Genomic DNA, 22,885 nt, shown 5'->3' with positions numbered 1-22,885 from the left:
ATTGTGGGGGGGTTGTAAAGTATACAGATGGATTTGCAGAGCAGCACCACTGGAATGGGGGGTGGCCCTATTAGGAGGCTGGTAGAGCAGCTTTGGCAGTATTCCTATCCCATGACTCTGCACATTTAGTTTGTTTTCTCCCTTTCCTCCCCTCTCTTTCTGATTGTTTTCTCTTTTACTCTTAATTTTTCTATTTTTCTTCATCCACTTAAACGTTGTTTCTTGGATGCTGCTGCATTAGGGTTGATTTGTAGGATGGGCAGCTTCCCTTTGTGGTGCAGAAAACAAGAGGGAACGTACATTCCCAAATTGCAAACTTCGATTTCGCTTCCTTCTTCCCCAACATATTTCTTCTAGGAAAGTGCAGTGGTGCTGCAGTGGCGAGGAGCTTTCGGCATGCCTGTGCTGGACTCCATTCTGGCTTGTCAGATAAGTCCTGCATTCATCTCTCTGACAGTTTTGCTAAGCATGCTGGATGAAGCCACCACCAGCTTGGTATAATGATTACTAGCCTAGCTAATCCCTTGCCACCACAGCTAGTTAATGACAGGACAATCTCACAAGGTTCAGAGGAGCACCCCCAGAGGTCCATAGGCCTATATGAACTTCAGCCAAACTAGCCAGAGATCTTGGCTTAGGAAGCAACAAGAAGGGGCCTGAAAGTTCATGAAAACAGGCTCTCATGAGAGACCTGTCATTTGATGGAAATACAAGAACAGCATCTTCTCAATGTATTTTAGTACTTCTAGTCTGAAGCAGGAAATGCAGAGCCCGGGCAAAATGGAAGAATAATGAGGGGAGGAATGGTGGCTAGCATTTTCAAGACCAATTGTATAGCATGGGGTTTGGTTAGAGGGTCACACTTTATATTACAGATACACTTATAAATAGTTTATAAAGGGCCAATAAATGATAAATAATAGAGCTGGTCAGGAATTTTCCATCTCAATGCGTTTTTTTGTTGTTGTTGTTTATTTTTGTGCAAGTGAGGTTGACAGAAAATTCACTTTGTGCAAAATCTAAATTTTCCTGTGAAAAATTTTGATTTGACCAACATTTCTTGGTTTTGTGTCAGGAAAAATAAAAATGCAATATTTTGTGTAGGGTCAGGTCGACACATTTCAGTTCATTGACCCCAATTGAAATGTTTCATTTCAGGTCTGTTTGACACCAGTCTGTGTTTGCTTGTGCTGTTGCATACCTCGTGGAGTATTTGAGTGCCCCAGTTCTCCTTTCTGAGACAGGCTTCCTGGCTAGACTACATCTCCCATGATGCACCACAGGCTCCAGTCTTATTGAGTTTGCATGATCATCATGGCAGTCACATGACCATGGTATATCAGAGATTTAGTCCAGCCCATAGAGGAGAATGGGACCTGAGGCATTTGAACTATAACTCCTATAAGGCACTGTGACAGCTGAAAGAGATACAGAGTATTGTCCATCCATGCCAAAATGAAATGTTTTGTTCTGGAAAGTCAAAAGGTTTTGTTTTTAATCAGAAATGTCAAAACAAAACATTTCGTATAATTCTTTTGGAGCTTTCCATTCTGTAAAAAATTAATATATATTGACTTTTTGTACAGATTTGGTACAAAACAATTTTTAAAATATCCATGGGACAGAAATCTGATTTTCAACTAGGTCTAATAAAGAGCCATTTTTAATAAGTGGGACTGTAATAGTGCAATTGGAATAATCCCAGAGGTTGCTTAACCATGAGTTTTAACCATCTGTCCCACCTTCTGCTGATGTGCTTATAACCATCTAGAACTCATGAAATGTATATTTGTATCATGCTAACATCTATTAATAATTTATTATTGCTTTATAAGCTATTTAAAAATGTAACCTTAATATAAAGTGTGACAGGAGAGCATTTTAAGAGCAGTGCCTGGCAGAGGTTCACTAGTGATTGGCAAACTCATCTTGTCTAATTTTGAACCCGTTTTGCTTTGTTTGAGGTTTGAGATTTTGACTCAGACTGGAACACTGTGGAGTTCACATCTCGCTTAGAAGACTATGTGAAAAAGCAGCACAGCTGGGGAAATAAAACTTTCAAAGGAAAGAATCAGGAGCATCTCTATGTGGAACCATATTTGGGGCATCTGCTTGGTCCAGCATAGCTTTGGAGAGGGGCTCGTCTATCCTTAATATAAAGCGAAGGCTGCCCTTTGGCTAGGGAAAAACAATGGGACAAATTGATCCTTCTCCCGCCCTGACCAAGTGGGACTAGAAGGTGCAGAAATAATGAATGAAAGGAGAACAGATGAACAAGATCAACACGTGGCCAACAGAATGTGAGATGATGACATGCATGTGTGGGACAGAGGTGGAGTTAGGACCCGAGAATATGCAACGAAGGGGCAATGGAGAGACCTGAAGGGATGCAGGCCGGTTCAGACAGTGCTATGCCTGCAGCCAGAAGGGCTGCAAGGTCAGGCAGGAATGCTGGAAGGATATTTATGGCTCATGCCCTAGCAGTGAGTGGTATGGAATACAAGCTGCTTCATATTGACTGACAGATCAGTGGGACTCCACATGTATCCCCCTTTATTGTGGTCCTAGTTGAGGCAAATCACAGGCTTCCCATCATCTTGAAAAAGGAACCTCCAGGTGCTATCCCCTGGGCTCTAACTTCCAGCTCAAACCCACACACACCAGTTCTGGGCCCCATTTCCTGTTCCACCCACGCTGGCCACATGGGGCTGAATGTTCCTCTGCTAGTTAGCATGACTCAGGTGTTTGGGATGAGGATGAAGATAGTTCCCTGGACATTTGGTTTTACAGCCATGGAGGCCAAGTGTAGATTTCTCTGAATTGGTCTTGTTGGGCTGAAGAGGTCTGAAAAGAGGGGAGGGCAAGAAGTATAAGAGTGTGGCATAATGGCAGGTAGATCAGAGGGACAAGCAGCTGCATAAGAAGAGGTGACAGACCGTAGGATAATGCCAGGTCAGAGTGAAATGGAGGAAGATTTGGGAAGATGTGGGACAAAAGAGCATGGGCTAATGCCATGTCAGTGTGGGTTGGAGGGGAATTGGGATCTGTAATGAGGCCCAAGACAAGGAGAGAGAGAGGACCAAAATGTAAAAAGGCTGCTTATAGATAGCAAGAGTAACAAGCAGGGCCCCTTGCAGGAACAGTGCAGGCTGGCTTCCAGTGTGGCTCCACAACTATCTACTATCTAAGTAACTACTTTCAGCACAGTGTAGAAGGACTTCATGGCAAATGAATGCCCAGATTCCCAGGTTAGAGACAACAGAAGAACAAGCAGTTCATTTCACTGCCTTAATCTAAATTGCAGTGGCTCTTGCTGCCACCCTTATCACCAGGGGCCTGTCGGTGTTTCCTTTACAATGAAAACCCTTCCCTTTGTGCTGGGTTTATCTTGGGCGGGGAATGGAGATGGAATGAAAGTTCACATTGGCAGTTTACTGCTCCCTACGTACCAGTGACAGCTGTGATGAAAGCACTGAGGTAGTGCAGTTGGAGGAATAGCAACTCAGCAAGTGTTCTGGCTATTGCTCCGAAGCCCATTTACTGTGTCAAAGAACAAAATGAAGCCTTTCTTTGCAGCTTAGAGAGAAGGGGGGTTATTGCCTCTCAGGAAGAGTCGAGCAGTTTTTAGAGGGAGATTTTCATGTGCAGTAAGGGAGAAGGAGCCATTTTAGCTTGCAGGTTTAACTGCAGCAAGAGTGTGCATGTGTGTGCACAAGGGCATGTATGCGCATGTAGGCATGCGAGCACCTCTCTCTATGTTTACACAAGTATGTGTGCACATGTAGGTATGCACTTGTAAGAATGGGGCATGGATGTATAAGTGTGCACAGGGGTGTGCTTAAGTATGTGCAAAACAAATATGTATCAGTGCAATGTGTACATTTGCGAACGTGTGAGGAGACTGAGTATGCAGAAGTGAAGGCATGTGGCAGGTGTGCACAAGTGTGTGTGTGTGAGATAAGTGTGAATAAATGTGTTTGCATGCTTCTGTACACACACAAAATTATTAAATCTCGTGGGACCATATTTCCCTATGCTGAGTACGGGACACCTGGTAAAATTACTCGTATTAAAGCCAGTTCAATGGCAATCAGTCAGAACTATGCAGTACAAACATTCAAATTAACATCAGGTTGACTGAGTCCCCATTAAAAAGAAACATTGCATAGTTGGAATCTTTTTATTTACCTTCTTATCTTTAAGGCTTTAGGGTTCACACAGCGAGAGGTGACACACACACCCCTGCCTCCCCGCACACACACATAGGGAGAGGTGACACATACACACACTCCCGTACACCTCTCTCATACAGGGGGTGACCGACCGACCCAACCCTCTCTGCCTAGCATTCTCTGCCCTCCATGCCTGCCTGGGCCCCCAGGCTAGACCTGCCTCTCTTGGTACCCTGTGCCACATCTTCCCGAGGCAACATGTGGATGGGGGGCATGCGGGATCACATGCCCCCTAGATTTCTGCCATGGTTCACACCAGAATGTGGCCAGCAGCAGCCTTTCGGCGCTGTGCGGAAGGGAAGGGACAGGAGCTGCTTCCAGCTGCAGGGGAGGAAGGGATGACCTGGCCAGTGTCTTTATAGAGCTCATTTCCCCCCCACACACTTCCCCCTCCCCACTGGAAGCAGCTTGTCCCTTCCTGCCTGCACAGTGTTGAAAGGCAGCTAACACCTGCAGACTGCTGTTAGGCACCAACATAACCCAGCCGCCTCCTGTCCCCCGGCTACAGTACAGGCAGGAGAGGGTTAAGCGCTGAGGATGCATTGTGCACCAGGGCCCAGAGAACCTGACTGCAGGGGCTTCAGTGAACCCAGCCAGAGAGAGGCTCACAGGGGAGGATGCCTGGGGACAGAGCAGCCCCGCACTCCCTGGGGGCAGGACTCAGGACAGGGGAGAGGTGGGTGAAGAGGGTGCTAAGCCCCTGCCCCGGGGGTGCTGTGGAGCCTGCAGGTTTGGGGCATGAACAGGCTAGAAATCGCTTCCCCCCATGTGCCACTCCAGAGCTTAGCTGAGGGGCGGAGAGGCTTTCCCGTGCCAGTGCTGCATGGGCTTTGGCTCATGCAGGGCTCGGCTCCTCCTGGGCACCGTCCCAGGCCAGAGGGTCTTGGGCTTTCCTGGGGCGCGTGGGTGTGGGGTGAGGAGAGACAGAAAATATGGGACAATTTGCCTGTTTTTAACAAAAGTCGGGACACCTGCTTAAATACAGGACTGTCCCTTTGAAAATGGGACATCTGGTCACCCTAATTAAACCGAATATTGCTGCCAAAGATGGATGTGGTATGTGTGTATATATATGTATATATATATATATATCCATCCAAAGGGATTTTTACTTGGGGATCTCCTTAGTCCTCATCACTGCCCACATGGACTGTGCTGTGCTGGGCCTTCCTCTGTTTAAAGGAAATCATCCCTCCTGACTTTCTGACTGTCAACCACAAGGGGTCACTTGGGAGGCACAGCGGAGTGTTATGCTGCAATTGGACTACATAATGATCTGATTACAGGTGGCCAACTATGGACAAATGGACTCTCGTTTTCTCTGTTCAGAATAATGTTATGAATGCAGGAAAGCAAGCAAGGTCAGGCAGTAGCATCCCAGATCATGGGCTCCTGCGCAAGTCCAAGAACCACTAACCAAGGCCAAGAACTCCATCCAAGATCAATGCATTTTTTTCATTGTCATTTACACTTGTAACAGTTAAACAGCTGAATCAATTCCATGTTTCAAATTTTGTGAAATAAATAAATAAATAAATAAAAAGCCTGGAAGTAATCTGCCAAGTTTTAGCCCAGAGCGAATTACTCATGGGCCAAGTTAGAAAATTGGTTTTTGTCATAAAAGTGCTGACATAACCTTAGCTATAGTGGCTTGAACAATGCTAATGTAATCTCAGTCACTCTCAGCTACAAGGGAGTGAATATTCCGGGGAGGGGGGGGGAGTTGTTTTATGTTATGCTAGAATATTGCATGCAGACAAGGAAAACAGAGACTTGTGCGGCAGTGAAATACTGCATATGAGATGGAGGATGGTGCAATCAGCATCTTGGAAAATATTGCAGAAGACGAAATGGAGCAGGTGCTAGAGAGGGGGACACAGGAACCCTATAGCAAGGTTTTGGCAAGGGTGTGGGGAGGGAAGTGGACACTCTTCTGGGTTTATACTGGAATGCTTTAAATAAAATCCAGGGGTTGCCTTTTTCTAGGTTATATTGGAATACTCCACATGAAGAAAAGTGGGAGTTGGGGACCTTACACTCGAATATCCCAAGCAGAGCATGCGGAGTCCTCAGTCACCAGTGTTATTAAAACCCCCAGGTTCTTGTCATCTTACCCAGCTTCAGCAGGGAGAGCATATGCCATGAGCAGAATTCCAAGGCTAATGGTACAGAGAGGAACAGTTCCTGGGATGCTCAGCGCCATGTCCTCAAGACGCAGCAATGGAGAGTAGGAGAGTCTCTGAGACCTGCCAGGGTAGGGGGCGGGAGAGTGGAGCAGGGGACAAAGAAAAAGAAAAGAGATTTTACTCCCTAGCATGAAAGCTTGTCACTGATTTCCCCAGAAGCTCACAGGTTTATCCACAATCCCTTCACAGCCAGCCAGGGCGGGGCTTGGGGGTACAATATAAATGCGGTTACAAGTCCCTTGAGTTTTGAGACGACCCCAAATCAGTTCACGTCTGTGATGGACAGTGTCGCCCCAGCTACCACTGACAGCACTAGCATTGCTGACAACTCCTGCCTCCCAGCTGCCTATAACTAAGCCAGCTCATATGCTGTGCCACCAGCGAAAGCTTTGGCCACTAGAAGGTGCAGCTGAATAGCATGAGAGGCAGTGGGGTCTAGTAGCCTATGAAAGCACCAGAGCAGGGGACAAAAACCTCAGCTCCCTTTGTGGCCTGGGCAAGTCACAGATGGGCATTTCCACACTTGGGTGCCTAAAATTTGTCACCCAAGTACAGATGTGCTGAGTCCTGCAGTGCCCATTGAGGTCAGCAACTCTGACAATCAAGCCACGTAGATGCTAATGCCTCAATATCAAGTTAGGTGACTAACTTAAACCCAAGCTTGAAAATTTGGGCCTTAATCTCACCAGTTTTTTCATCCGTGGAATACAGAGAAAAATGCTGACCTCATTCACAGGGCAGCTGTGACTATTAGAGCAGTCAGTGTTTGCAAATACTCAGAGATAAATCTTAAACTCACCAGAATGCAGGCAAAGTCCCCTCACTCCTGGGGGGCTCACATGTCCCTGAATCCCTAAGCTTACTTGGACAACTGCCCCTTGCAAAACTCTAACCACTGGCAGCCAGGCAGGTATCCCAGCACAAGCAGCTTGGCTTCACTTCTGTAACAGGGAGACTAGAGGGGACAGGACCCAACTGAACCTTGCCCCACAAACATACATTTGACATCCAGCAGCAGTAGTGGTCTTTATTATTTGTACTGCAACAATATCCTTCATGTTATAGGCATGGTACAAAGATATAGCAATACACAGTCCCTGCCCTGAACATCTCACAAGCTAAGAAAACAAACAAGCAATTGAGGATGCAGGAGAGGGTACAGCAGATGATCAACCTTCCCTGCCTGTCAACATCAGCACTTCCCAAATGGCCTTTGCCCTAAACATTAGCAGCTGGTTGATGTCTTGTAGGAATCATGGTAGAAGTGCGTCTTGAAGAGGTGACATTGGAAGGAGAAATGATCAGTGTCCTTATGGATCGGAGCGGGGAGCACTATCTGTAACTAAGATGCAGCGTGGAAGGAAGCAAGATGGCAGCTTTGGGAGGAGCAGTAGACGGTGACGGCTGGTATCATTGGCAGGGGGGCGTGGCTACGAGTGGATAAGCAGAGTGGACAGAGTAGTGGAGAGTCAGTTTAGTTTGGGGCCTATGCCAAAGAAGTGTGGATGCCAGCCCCCAGTCTGATAAAGCAGCCACCTGCTTATGGCAGTGGTGCATTAAGCTGCCTGCAGGCTCACAGCAGAGAGCCAAGTCTGCATGGGTCTGGCTCAGTGGATGTGGGGAGAGCTGAACTGAGGTGGGGGCTCACTAGGAAGGACAGGAGGACAGCATTAGTATGACAAACCGGGGGGAGATCCCTGAGCTGCATGCATGCTCCCCCAGCCCGCTGCTGATCCCACCTGCTTCTGAACAATACACTGAGTGGTACCAACTAAGCTCTGAAACAGAATGGAGAGGATGCTATGTACAGCAGTGGACCCAGGTGGGGTATGCTCCCCTTCTCCCTGCTGGGGAATTCTTTGGAAACACCCTGTACTCAGTGCAAGATGCTGCATTCCAAAGTCACTAACCATGAGCTCTACAGAAACACGAGGCCCCCAGTCAAAGTAATCTCTGACCGGGGTGTTTTACCAGAGAGGGGTGACTCCATCAGACTAAAGGGAAATCTCTGCCCCCCCAACACTCCATTTAGTGGCAGAGATTTTGCACCCAGCTCCAAGAGCTTCCTTCACTAAGCCCGTCGCTAACAGAGACCTACATGACACAATAGGTTAACGCCCTTTTGGAGGCCAGAACTCACACCTGACCTGGCTTATGAGTGGAGTGAGAGCAGTGGTCTCAGTTTAGTAGCTAATGGACATTTTTTCCTTTCTTACCACCAATATTACTGACATTTGTATGGTGGTTCCTGCCTGTTTAATTAGAAATCTAGGGGTCTTATCAAAAGAGGAACTATCCAATCAGAGCCTCATTTCCAGGTAATTTGGTACTATCGTAGTGAACTGACAGGCCAGGCCTACACGGATGCTCTCACATGCTGGCTGCAAGTTGTTGGAGCACCTTCCTTTCGTGTCCAGATATGACCAGTGCAGTTTACATAAGAACATACATAAGAACGGCCATATTGGGTCAGAGCAAAGGTCCAATTAGCCCAATAACTGTCTTTACTACCAATTCAGGTGGATGCTTTGCCAGCAATAGCTCAATTTCCTAGTGCAGACAGTGCCGCTGAGACTACAGGAGATAGCCTGGCACACCACTCAACCTCTCCTTCCTTTCGTTTGTGCTTGATTTTTATTGGGAAAGGTGAGGCGTAAGCTACAATTAGAGCTGTTTGTGGTCCTCAATCTAGTAAGGCTTTTTCCTGAAGGGAATGGAGAGCGAAACAGGTCCAGATCCTGAGAGTCTATCCATTTGACACTTCTGCATACATTTTCTCTGATGCATTGCTTCAACTGTTCTAAACAAAAGCAGGGGTCATGGGATGGATTGTGCCTGGTGGGCACTGGCTGGCATTGGAGCTGCATTATCCCCAGGGTAATGATGGGCCAGATCACCCATGTTCTTATATCAACACCCATAAGCATCTGATCACCTCCTATGAGTAAAAATAATGTACAACTCAGCATTCTTTCTCCTTTCCTTGCTGGCACAAGGCAGGCTTAGGGGCTCTTTTAAAGCTCCCCATTGTTCCCAAGCCAGATCCATGGGCCATTTGGGATGGTTTGAGTGCACAGGAGCACGCCCGCTGCTCCCCCATGCAAAGGGACACTGGCTGGATCCCTCTGAGCACAGGGACTTTGACTGCACCTGTCCTTTTCACCAGGAAAATCTAGCTCTGTGCGAGGCACCCTCTATAAATCCAGCAGTGATTGTCTGAATAGACTGTTTAATTAAAAGGATGGCAGGGCTGTGGGGAGGTGATTGGTTAAATCACCTCTGTTTTTAACTGACTATGACGGGAATGCCAAGGTGCTAGCACCGAGGAGCCTCTTTCTGAATGGCTCTGTCTCTCAGGCCGTTTTCATGCAGTGTCTGTAAGGAGGAGGTGGTTTATAGTAGACTTTGATCCAGCCTGGAATAAGAAATCCATTCCTGTAGAGCAGAGAGCCCTCTAGTAAGCATGAGCAGCCTGAGTGCTGCTGGAGTTCATCCCACAACACTGTAATGCTAGTAATTCTTGCAGTCTGAATTAACCCTGCAAGGCACTGTCCACACAGAAGGTGCTTAAAAAAAATTGTCTGTTTACCTCAAGCCTTTCATAGAGGAAGGTTCCAGAGAACCTGACAAACTGATCTGCTTATTTTTATTATTACGTGCAAGGATCACTTTCCCCACCATGGTAAGAGAGAGAATGTAAGAGCTTCCTATTCCTCTCACCAGCAGAGGAATCTTTGAACTCACAAGCACCTGTGAGATGCACACAGAACAACCCCAACGACACAAAACACACACACAGAGTAAACCTGTGGGACTCCCACATATACCTAGGAGGCATATATATATTATATATTTATATATTTATCATCAGGCCTTGCAAAGAATCTGCCATTCAAACCAAGTGTTAGAGACACATGGAAGCTCCCAAGTGTGGTTTCCGCACTACAATACCAATACAAAATACTCACAAAGGAGGAGGCATGTGAGGGGAAAAATAAAAAGACAGGGCAATATGGAAACAAGGATGCTCATTGGATTGAGAGTCGAGACCCAAACTGGTGCTGATGACTGTGACAATTATGAGCAGGGTCCAAACCACCACTGGATTTAATTTAGCAAAATCAAAAGCCGCTCAACAACCATTTCCCATGAACCAAAACTAATCCTGGTTCCCCCTCCCCCAGTAATTTCCCTGGAAGTGAGTCCAGGTAGAGACTAGTTCACAACCACCACAGCTACAGGAGGCACACAGACTCAGCCACAAGTGTAACAACCTAACACCAGTCCGACCACATAGCAATTAGAGGCAGACACAGATTCACAACCACTGCAACAGCAGAAAGACTGACTCACAATCACAGCAACTGCCAGCTCAGACTAACAACCACAACAGCACACACAGTATTGGAAATCTGATGCTGCAGACTATACACATGACTGACAATGCTATTATTGTAGTAGGAAGAAAGCCTGAGACATAAGGCCTTGTATTAGAGGCCTGAGCTAAAGTAGTGGTCAAAACTTTGCTTATATAAAGCAAAGTTAAGTTGTGAGCAAGAGGCAGGACCTGCTCACAGAATTTGGCAAGAACAGGGCTGATATTGCAGAAACACACATTCCTAAGTAGTGCTAGGCACAAGAATATATACGTAAACATATTCCAGAAGGGTGGTATCAGAACACCTTGATACCAACACATTCCCTAAAAATAACAGAAACATGCTGACCTATCCTAAAGATAAGGTCAGGATGACAGTGTAATGAATAGAGATGTACAAGGTGATGGGTGGTAACTGGCTACATCAGAGGGTGTCAACTAACTACATCAGAGGGCCAGTACGTAACTTGTTTGTATTGATGTATAAAATGGAGCCTCAAAGCGAGTGTCTCTGTCTAGCCTAGGGAGGAAAAGAAAGTTCCACTGCTCACTGAGTTGGTCCATTGTTACTGGCATACAAGTATTAGTGGTTTGGTAGAGTCTCTGGGATACTAGTACCATGCTTTGTCAACAATAAAACCTGGGTGGGTGCCTTTGTACCTTAACAGATCTTGCGGTCATTGTGTGGTTCACACAAGGTCTGCTATGCCCGCTGTCTGCGCAAAGCTGGAACAGCTGGGACACACACAGTCAAACATCTGACCACATTGGTGACCCCCCGACCACTGATCTTGGAAGTAAGCAAGCTGTCCTCTGTAATAATTGCATCCCAGAAACCAAAAACACCAACAAATATCACACTACAAAACCTCCAAAAGATATCAGTATACAGTGAAGAAACCCCCAAGCAGAAAGAAAGAAAGATGAAGTGCTTTATAAATACAAAACTGGCCAAATATACCTCAATCTACCATATATGAACAATTAATTTGGCAACTGCATAGAAACTGCTGTCAGATAAATTAAACTTGGCTACTTCGTAAAAGCAACTGTATTATTGCTTTATTACTGTATTATTGCTGTACTGTTGTATTATTGCTGCACATCATTTACAATGTGCATAACACTGCTAAACTGTTTAAACAACACACAGGTAAAGATCAACAAACGAATGGCAGCAAACAACACGAAGGCAAGGAAAAAAACAAATTGGTAAAAAAATTAAGTTACAGAATAACTGCTTATTAAACAAATTCCCTGAAAGTATCAGTCACAATTTGGGATCAGTAAGGAAGGCACATGTTATTCAAAACAATCTTGTTCAGTGTCTGGGTACCAATAGTAAATCCTAACACAACAATATTCAATAAATTGGTTACTGTCCATTCAGTAGGTTATCGGAAAAACAGCATCCATAAAAAACAACTGAATCTATGTCAGCTACTGGTGTATCACTAAGCAATGCAACCAATCAAACAAAAAAGCTGGCTGTTCCTGTTTCCTACCCAGTAAAGCTTACCAGAGGGTAACAACCAGCAGTAAGGGTAACCTATAACATGGCTGGACAGTATTTTGTAGTAACTAATTACAAAACATTTATATATTAAGGCCTCATTTGTAATGTCACTGCTCCAAATGTCTGCTTTACTTCTCATATACATAGCACTGTGGAACACACTGTAATAATGCCTATCCCAGTATTTGAAAACACTCAGCCTACTACTAATGATAATACAGGTGGTAACTGTAATTGCCCTAATAAGAGTGTATTGCCATCTGCAGTACCACAAAGGCCAAACTACAACCCCAAATTTAAAAAAAAATGCTTAAACATAAGGTGGTGTCATATGTACACACACAAACTATACATATATACCCATATACACTACAAATATATGCACCATATCCATATTACTCATGTATAGTAATTATTTAAATGTGCCACCAAGGGTCAATCATAAAACTACTTTCCTCAAAGTCCCTGGCCTAACATTCCCAGGTCCACCATAAGGAACTAAAAACAATTGAAAAATAAAACCTGTCCATTGGTCGTACAAAAAAATGTGCAAACTATGGAACAAATGGGGCATAAATGTATAAATGGTAAATAAGGTACCCACATAACAGTGTTTAGCCCAATGAGTCATCTTCAGTCCATGCATTATGCTTTTCTGAAATGATGGGTAAACATCATCCTCATAAAAAGACAAAAAGCGGTGGAATGTAGTAGGAAGAGAGCCTGAGACATAAGCCTGTGTATCAGAAGCCTAGTATGAGGCCTGAGCTAAAGTAGTAGTCAAAACTTTGCTGATATAAAGCAAAGTTAAGTTGTGAGCAAGAGGCAAGCCTTGCTCACAGCATTTGGCAAGAACAGGGCTGATATTGCAGAAACACACTTTCCTACATAGTGCTAGAAGGATGGTACCAGGACACCTTGATATGAACGCATTCCCTAAAGATAACAGGAACATGCTGACCCATCCTAAAGATAAGGTCAGGATGACAGTGTAATGAATAGAGATGTACAAGGTGATGGGTGGTAATCAGCTACCTCAAAGGGTGTCAACTAACAATGTCAGAGGGGCATTACGTAACTTGTTTGCATTAATTTATAAAATGGGCCCTCAAATGGAGTGTCTCTCTCTCTAGCCTAGGGAGGAACAGAAAGTCCCTTCATTCACTGAGATGGTCCATTGTTATGTGCATACATGTATTAGTGGTCCGGTAGAGTCTGTGGGATATTAATACTGTGCTGCATCAACAATAAACCTGGCTGAGTGCCTTCGTACGTTAACGGATCTTGTGGTCATTGGGTGGTTCGCTCAAGATCTATTGTGCCAAATGTCTGCGCAAAGCTGGGACAGCACACAGGGAGAACACACACGCAGCCAAACATCCGACCACAATTATATATACATAAATGTACCTGTGAAACCAACTAGAACTTTTGGCATGCCATGCATCACTAACTGAAACCATGACAACCTTTTGGTGTGATCCTTGCACCTCCCTTCGCCTTCCTCATTCCTGTTACCTTCACTGACGTTATTGAGTTGATAAATAGGTGCTTATTCTTTACCCAAAGAGCTACATCTTCTATTTGCAAAATGCTACACACGCACGGCACTAAACAGATAAATAAAAATATCTGTACCTGTGACCCACACACCTCCTGGTTGTGGTGTTCTGTCCCCTCTAGTGGCACCAAGGCCACTTAGAGATTAATGAGTCTGCTACAACCTTCGCTAAGAGCCATGTGGCTTTCAGCTCAGGCAGTAGAGACTCATGCATTTAGCTCTCGAGGTCCCGGGTTTGATCCCGTCAATGACCGTACTATGTCGGTGTTAGATACAGATAGCGGTACAGTGTAATGCATACATATGTACACATACAATGTAAACAGCCATGGATACATGCACACTGAGATACTATACACCAGTGGTGGGCAGCCTGCCGCCCATCAGGGTAATCCGTTGGTGGGCCGCCAGACAGTTTGTTTACATTTGCATGGCTCCCCACAGCTCCCAGTGGCTGTGGTTCGCTGTTCCCAGCCAGTGGGAGCTGCGGGTGTTGGCCGCTGCTTCCCACAGCTCCCATTGGCCAGGAATGGTGAACTGTGGCCACTGGGAGCTGCAGGCGGCCATGCAAATGTAAACAAACTGTCTGGCAGCCCACCAGCAGATTACACTGACGGGCCGCAAGTTTCCCTATATGCATATACACTGAATACCCAGACTTGGTACATCTGAAATGTACGTATGTGCAAAATGAATATACGTTTAGCTCAGAGACATGGGAGCAGGAGAAAGTGATGGCAGTAGTAGGTACTGGAGGAGTATTTGAAAGGCAGGATTATTTACTATGCTATCTGTCTGGGTGTGTAATTATGCCAGGATTCGGTCTGTACATTGTGCTACTTTTTGTAAACATTTGGCAGGAATACACCCACAGATAAAGGGCTGGGCTTATTTCTTCAGAGCTGAGCTGGAGCAAAACTGAGGAGGAAGAGGACTTGAAAGGAGAGAATGAGAGAGGGAGAGAGAGAGGAAATGAGAGAACACTGAAATAGGAAGAGAGGAAAGGAAAGTGGGGATGCAGAGAAGCAGAATGAAAGTAAGTCTACAAAATGGAGAAGGATGGGAAAAGAAGGAGGGAGTAAAAGAGAAATGTATAGAAAGAAGGGGACTGAGAAAGAATTAAGGTGGAAGGAGGGAAGTTTCATGACATATTTGTCAGAAAAGACACAGAACCAAAGAAAAACAGAGCTCCCTAGATGCTGACCTATCTGCACAGTGGTGCGCAGAATGTACCTGTGCGTATACACATGCTGCACTTTTTACCATACAGAAAAAGCAAGAGGAAATTCCAGGAGAGGTGGTGGAATCTGCAATCAGACCTATGTGCCAGAAGGTACCATGTACAGCCCAAGCACCAGCAACTTCTCAGATCTCCATTTGTTAAGAGAATTGGACACAACTGTGCTCACTCGCCTCTCCTGGTTTTGTGTATCAGGAGGGAGGGGGAAAGCAGAAACTGGGTATAGTCTGGACAGGCAATCAGGCACTGGGCACGCTCTGAAGGACAGGTAGATAGAAAGTCTACAGGAACAGCAGCATCATTTTCAAAACCATTGGAGATCCTTTAGGTTGAAGGCTCCTCCTTTAGGGCAAAGAGGCGGTTAAAAAGCTACTCTGAAAGGCCAGGACTGCATCCATAGCACCAGCATCTTCATCCATCTGTAGAACCACCTCACCCTGACTAATCCCATTGTCTGGAGTGGGCACGTGCTTGTCTCTTGCCTAACTTATCTCCTGACAATCTAGGACCCTGTTAGTTCTGTCTCTCTCACACTCTTCCTTGAAAAAGATGAGGTGGCTGGGTGATGGATTAAAACACTTGTCCTCTATGTCACCAGAACAAGACTAGCCTTGGTGAATTGTGCCAAAGAATCATTGCTCACTGGAGGGCCTCAGCCCATTTTCTCTGTCTGAAGACACCACCGCGTGAGCAGATAGCTGGCAGACTCAGCAGGGAGGCTAAGGATCTAACTAGCCATGGGATTAACTGCTCATTCACCCCTAGGGTGGTTTCTCCCAGCCAGGTGTACAGAGGAAGTGGGGGGGAAGCTTGCACTGCTGCTGCTCAGACTGTGACTGCTCTGTGGGTAACAGATTTCAGTGAGTAGGCTTGTCAATCCAATGCTTAACAACACTATTCCTTTTAACAGGTCCATGTCTCAGAGCCCAGCACCTCAGGGTGCCCAGGTCCAGAACCCCATATCCCCTGCCAACCCCCCAGCTTCAGAGTCCATCAGGCCTGGCTGGTGGTTGCATTGGTTCCATTCTCTCCTCTTTCCTTCATGCACTATCTCACTCTAGAAACATGGCTACAAGATTATCCCAGTCCTGAAAGTCTGTATATCCCATTCTTGACCTCACGTCCTACCAATGGCTGCAGTACCTCAAGCCCCGAGGAGCCTTCTCTTTCCTCTACCAGGCATGAGATGGTGTATATAGTAGAGCCCTGCAGTGGGTCTGGGATCCCGCAGAACCTGCTGCCATAATCGCGGGAGCCAGTAAAATGTACTTTTTTGCAGGTGGGATTGGGTGGGCAAAAAACAGACTGTGGTAATTTGCAGGAAAACACTAAATCTCTCGTCAGTTTGCCACATAAAAATTGTGTCTAATTCTGTTTCTGTATATATGATCGTGACCAACCAATTTTGTTTTGGTTTTTTAGTAGTATGGGAGAATTGGTGTCTCTTGCGAGATCTAAGGTTTTTGCAGATCGGATCATGATCAAAACCAACAAGAAACAATGCAGGAGTGGATATTGCATGGTGGGACAGGAATGAGATTTAAAAAATAGTCCCACTCAGGGCTCTAGTACACAGGACTGAATAATAGTTAATTCCCAGGAACTCTACATCTTTTTTGTGAATTCCACCAAGCATAAGTGTCCCAGAATGTCCTGTAGCACCTGTACCATCCAGATCAACTAGAAGCACTATAGTGTAGATGCCTCAGCCTTTGAGGGTTAATCACCTTTGCAACACAGCACTTGCAATAGCTAGGACACACTGAGCCCTTACTACTCGGCACTGTGTTTTGCTCTCTCCCCAGTCCCTTTGCTTGGGCACCTGCAAAGATGATGTGCCCCGACCACTTAATCAATATACTCTTCCAAGCATCTCCATTGGGGCTGCAGCAGTCAGCTTCCTCCTCTTGAAGCAACAAGCTAAGCAGCTGCTCCCAGAGATCAATTGAAGGGGCTGTCATTTAAGCACACTGACTTTTCATGTAGCTCCCTCAATAGCCCCCTCTTTAAAAAAAAGGGGGGGAGAAACTCCTTCACCAGAGAATCCCTCCAGAGCAAGCAGGGTGGAACCAAACCTAAACTGCAGCTCTTGCTCATGCTGAGCAGATTCCAGCTTGCTTCAATGCCACCAGCATGATTTAACCAGCTCTTTAATACTGCAGACCTGATGCAACTGCCATCAATACAGGGGAAGTCACTGGAGAAGGCGGTGTAGAAAGGGTCTGTTCTAGTCCACAGCTAATTCTCCTCTCAACCCACACTCCCTTTTGCTGATCTCCAGACCAAGCTGACCCCATTAGCCTATCATCTCTCATTCCCCTCTCCCTCCCTCTATAACAGAGCAGAAACCCACTGTGCTGCTCAGCATTTCAGATAAACGCCACAAAAGGATGCAGGTCTATCAAACAGTTCTTTAGCCTCGCAGGTGTTTGTGTCCACTCATCCAATGAACAAACTGTCTTTACCCAGATCAGCAGCGTACTGAAGAAAAGAATAAAACATCTGTTTGTTTACCCTCTTCTATTGTTGTCCACAGAACAAGCAGCAGCTTGGATCTAAAAAAACCCTCTAAGCAACAAGGAACAAATGAGGTTTGCACAGGTCAAGAGAAAGAGCTGGGCTTTGTACTTCCCATCAGAAATACCCCCTAGATTCTCAATATATTTTTACATTCTACTCTCATCACCCATTCACAGACAGACTCATTTGTTTCCCTGGACAAAATTGTTATTTACAACTTTGCTGTACCCTGCTTCCAAGCAGCAGTAGCAAGGGAGAATGCAGTAAAAGAGTCTATGTTTCTTTCGATTTCCCTTCTGCTTTGGGCAGTGGAAGAGAAAGGGTTAAACAAACACTAGCCATTAGTCATTTCCTTTAGGTCCCTCTCAGGCGTGTTGATGGCTATGGAGAGCAAGAGAGATGTATGTGTGCGCACCGGTATATGTGCGTATATAGCTAGATAGTCATTGGCAATAAAGAGGTCGACCTGCCTCCAAGTTAATAAAAAGGAGAATGGTTATAAATAATGAATAGCAATTAATAATTGTTCTCATCTCCAGCGACCAACATTTAATCCAGATTAAAAAAAAGAAAAAGCCAGAGATGCACAGAGCTTGCCATCGCGCCTGCAAATTGTAAAGAGTGAAAAAAATAACCCCAAATCCATCAAATTAGAACCCCCTGCTAAAAATAAATTCACTGGGACAAAGAAAAAAATAGAGAAGCATTTGTATTCCTTACCACGCCACACGACCCCTTCCCCAGCGCTGCCGGGAGAAGAAAAATGAATGAGCTGGAGCGAGTTATGGGATTGTTGACGTTGGGTTTCCTGCTTTCTTTCTTTCCTTCTGTCTTTCGCTCTCCCTTTTTTGTAGGCTTGGGTTTTCAATTCGCGGCTGTCTGAGCTCGAATGCTCTGCTGTTCCAGCAGTATCTGAATACAGTGGTTGAGCTGAAAGCATTTAAACCTCTGTTGCTTCAATTGAGGCTAAAGTATGGTATTCTTGTATCTGTTACGGGGGAGAGAAGCCCAGAGAGACAAACAGACAGGGGTATTATTGTAGGGACGGCTGCCTGAGATTCTCTTTTAGCCGTTCTGAGATTGGAGATGAAAGGAGAAAGTCTCCTCCCCACCTGCCTCATTCCCTCCCCTCCCCAGTCTCTGGAGGAGGGTTTAACAGCCCTGTCCGTGCAGATCCTTTCTTCCCGGAGAGCAATGAAACAGAAAATATACAGCAATGGCACATCAGCCACACACAGGAAAGAGCACAGCGTGGCAGGGAAACCCACTCTCCCCCCTGCCTTGAAACCCTTCAGGTGGGAAAGCCAGTGTCACAAGGCGTGGCTCAGTGCCTTTTAAGCATGGGGCACCGGCTTGGCCTGAAGGTGGGCAGGAGGGCCTGCCTGAGCAGAGTGCTTCTCAGGAGGGGAGGGAAGCAGCAGAAGGAGATGGCAAAGGACCTGGTGCTGATACTTCCTGGTCAAAACAGCTACCTGTTGAGCTGGTAACTCTCAAATGCTATAACCAACATGTAACAGATAGTGCTAAGCCAGGCACTCACTTGCACCCAGGACAAAGCTCTCCATCCCCTCCCATCTTTTAAGCACATTCACTGGGCAGGGGTGCATTCACTATGCTGAATCCACTCAGGCACCATGAAGTTTTTGCCTTGAACTTGAATGCTGCTTGGGTTCCTATTCCTGTCAGAAAAGAATCCAGGCAGAAAACAAATGCAGAGAGAAAATCAGGGTTAAAAATGGAGCAGAGTGTGGGCAGAGTGAAAACAAATAGAGAGACACAAGCAGGGGTGAAGTGACACTAGATAGACCAAATACGATCTTGCACTGGCTGAACTCTGGGGGATGGTCAGGGGCGGCTCCAGGCCCCAGCACGCCAAGCGCGTGCTTGGGGCAGCATGCTGCGGGGGGCGCTCTGCCGGTCGCCAGGAGGGCGGCAGGTGGCTCCGGTGGACATCCCGCAGGCGTCCCTGTGGAGGGTCCGCTGGTCCTGTGGCTCCGGTGGAGCATCCACAGGCGCGGGACCAGCGGACCCTCCGCAGGCACGTCTGCGGGAGGTCCACCGGAGCCGCGGGACCAGCGACCGGCAGAGCACTCCCCGTGGCCTGCCACCCGGCTTGGGGCGGCGAAATGGCTAGAGCCACCCCTGGGGATGGTTCTGTCCTTAATTCATAGCACAAGCTCTTAGCTAACTAGAAAGAAGAAGGTAACTTATCGGAGTTATCCGAGTATATTGTCTCTGAAGATCCACAGTCTTGAGACACACGCACCTTCTTACAAGCAGCAGCAGGGACTTCAAGTTACACACACACACACACACACCATTTGATATGAGATTATAAACCCAAACACCTCTGCAGATTCCCCACTCCTGGGAGAGCGACTAGGAGTAAAAGCCCCTGTATGAGGGCTGGAAAGCTCCTAATTGGAGAAAGATGGATGCCTTCGCATAAAAATCTTCAGACCTAGCACTTAGGTCAAGCAGCTAAAGGGGAATGGAGGGCTACATTGCAGTTTTCAGAGACGGAGACAATTCTCAATCATTCCACAGAAACTGCCTTAGCATCTAGTAAAATGTTCCTCCATGGGATCTTTCACTGGCACACCCACTTGGTCATAAACAGGATTGAGTAGAGAGTCTATTCCACTCCAGACAATATCTTGGAGGTTTACTGTTCACTTGAACATCTCCATAAACACCACCCCCAAAAATCTGGAGGCCAGAGAAAGGTTTTGTCCTATCCAACTAACGGACTCAGGCTCTTTTGACATCTGCTTTATGTGCTCTGAATTTCTCCTGGTTAGACACATGGTTCTGGAAAAGAGACCAGTGGACTATTTGAGATGGCATCCAGAGAGGATGTCAGGGAGAAATTTAGGGTGCAGATTCAGCACCACCTTATCCTTACAGAACATTGTGAAAAGGGTTGGCTACAGGCACTTTATCTCACTCACCTCCAGGCTGATATAATGGCTGCTAGGAATGTAGCCTGGGGAACAGGTCACAATGGAAGCACTGGCCCATGAGCTCCAAGAAAGGTGCTTGAATCTTGCCAGTACTGAATTCAAGGTGGCACAGGGCCACCTAGATTGAACCTAGATTAAGGAATCTTGTCATGGTCAGCTGAAAACAACAAATGATCCCTGGAGTGGAGGGTAACAAGCTGCTAAACCTGCCATATAGAACTTGAGTAGCCAAAGCAAGTGCTGTTTTTAAACAAGGAATTGAGGGAATCAGTCAGAGTGCTGGTGCTGGATTTACCTGTGCTGGACCAACTCACAGCCAGAGAGAGATCTGCCTGTTACTCTCACTCGCACCAGATTTGCACAAGTATTACTACATTGAGTTCCACAAAGTTACTCCTGAGTTACAGCACGGAGAGCAGAATCAGGCCTTTAAGGACAAATTTCTGCTATTTGTCTATATGGTAAAGGATCGCCATTTAGTATGTGTCTAGTAAGAGAATTCTTAGGGCAGGTCCATACTCACTGTGCGGGTCGATGCGGTGAGTTCGACTTCTCCGAGTTCAAACTATCGCGTCTAATCAAGACGCGATAGTTCGAACTCCCCGCGTGCTCTGGTCGACTCCGGAACTCCACCACCGCCGCATCTGGATGGGTAAGTAAGTCGAACTAGGGTACTTCGAGTTCAGCTACGCTATTCGCGTAGCTGAACTTGCGTTCCCTAGTTCGACCCCCGCCCTTAGTGTAGACCAGGCCTTAGATTCCAAAGGAACTTGGAGTTGTGCCTCAAGCATTCAAGAGCTACAGCTGCCAGGGTGTGAAGACCGGTTATGCTGTTAGAAGGAATGAGTCTGGGCCTGGATAAAGAACCTGCTGCTTCTAAGTCCTGCTTCTAAGAGTGTCAGAGGAAATGAAAAGAAGCAAAGTGGTTCTGCTGACATCAGGGAGCAGAGGTATTGGAGAGACAACATGAGGGTCCTGACTCCAGTTCACCAGGAGTGAGTCTGGATCCCTGGCATCCCTGCCTGCTTTTGAGTACTGGAGAGAGAATTTGGTGCTGTCTTCCAAGGCACACAGATCCACTGCCCATAGACTGAAAATGGTCTTTTCTAATGAAGTGACCAGGGGCCACTCTTGTTGGCTGCGTTCAGGCCATCAAGAAGAGATCTGCTTTTCCCAGGCAGAGAGCCAAGGTGAGGCCTGGTGAAGTGGGCATGAGTCCCAGAGGCCTCACAACATGGGGTGCGGGGGGATCAGACACGTCCTTTGGGGCTGAGATAATGAATGGCTATGGTTTTGTCTGCCAAGATCTGTACTGACAAGCCCTTGGACAGGAGGAAGAAAAGTCTTTATTAACACTAGCCATAGCACTTGAAGCTCTGTTCTGGATTCTTTAGACTACTCTCAGTTATTGAGATGGGCTTCCCAATCCTTGTTTGAGACATCCATCCCTGGTCCCTGCAACTGAAAGTGGAACACCCCAAAGGACAGTTCCTGAGCAACAGTGCCTCCAGAATGTCCACTCCTCATCTGTAAATAACAGGCTGAACTGAAGAGGCCTTATTCCTGGCTCATGGACACTCATAGACTAGAAGCCATGAGACCCAGAAACCTCAGAAAGGTGTGATTGTGCTGGAGGTTGCATCCTTAGGGAAGGGGTGGTCTTTCAAGTGCCTGTAAGCAGCTTTTGTAGGCAATGGCAATCCCCACTATGGAACAAAGAGCTGCTCCCATGAAAGTTAGCTTCTGCCCTCAGACCAGGCTGGGGCCCATCTACAGAGGAAAGAGGAAGGTATATGCAGGCAGGAAGAAATTCCTTGAATGTCATCCAGGTAGGGGTAGAACTGAACCTCTTAGGAGAGGCAGTGTGGTCAGGAGACCTGGGTTCTATTCTTGGCTTTGTGGCTGACAAGCAGGGTGACCTTGCGTTAGTCACTTCCACTCTCTGTGCCCATTTTCCCTCTCACCACCTTTTGTCTGTCCTTTCTATTTAGACTGTCGGTCAGGGTCTCTCTTTTCACCATGTGTTTGTACTGCACTGAGCACGACAGTGCCCCAAACTCAGTAAGGTTCTCTAGGCTCTAGCATAATACAAATAACCTCTTGGATGGGCTGCCAGGCATTTAGGTAAGCACCCAGGGGGCCATGGCAACCCAGTGGGTGAATGTATGAGGTACTTCCTATGAGCAGCTCTCATTGGGATACTGAAGTAAGTAGACATCTCTCAGAACCCTTGCACAGAGGAGAGGGTGATGGTTAACAGCATCACCATATGAAGCGAGAACAACTGAC

General features: G+C 46.4%; 1 protein-coding gene across 1 annotated transcript in view; it reads right to left on the bottom strand.

Annotated features, from left to right (window-relative positions):
- GABRA3 (gamma-aminobutyric acid type A receptor subunit alpha3) overlaps positions 1-18,690 on the bottom strand; it is a 115,489-nt gene extending 96,799 nt beyond the window's left edge. Inside the window, exons 1-2 of the mRNA XM_039489942.1 lie at positions 18,354-18,690; positions 6,347-6,478 (exon numbers count right to left, since the gene is read on the bottom strand). Of these exons, the coding sequence (XP_039345876.1) occupies positions 6,347-6,435 (89 nt within the window). The 5' untranslated portion in view covers positions 6,436-6,478; positions 18,354-18,690. The remainder of the gene's footprint in view (positions 1-6,346; positions 6,479-18,353) is intronic.
- Between the last annotated feature and the right edge of the window lie 4,195 nt (positions 18,691-22,885).

Source organism: Mauremys reevesii, linkage group 9 (assembly GCF_016161935.1).
Source record: "Mauremys reevesii isolate NIE-2019 linkage group 9, ASM1616193v1, whole genome shotgun sequence".
Taxonomy (NCBI): domain Eukaryota; kingdom Metazoa; phylum Chordata; order Testudines; family Geoemydidae; genus Mauremys; species Mauremys reevesii.
This window is presented reverse-complemented; position numbering and strand designations above follow the sequence as displayed.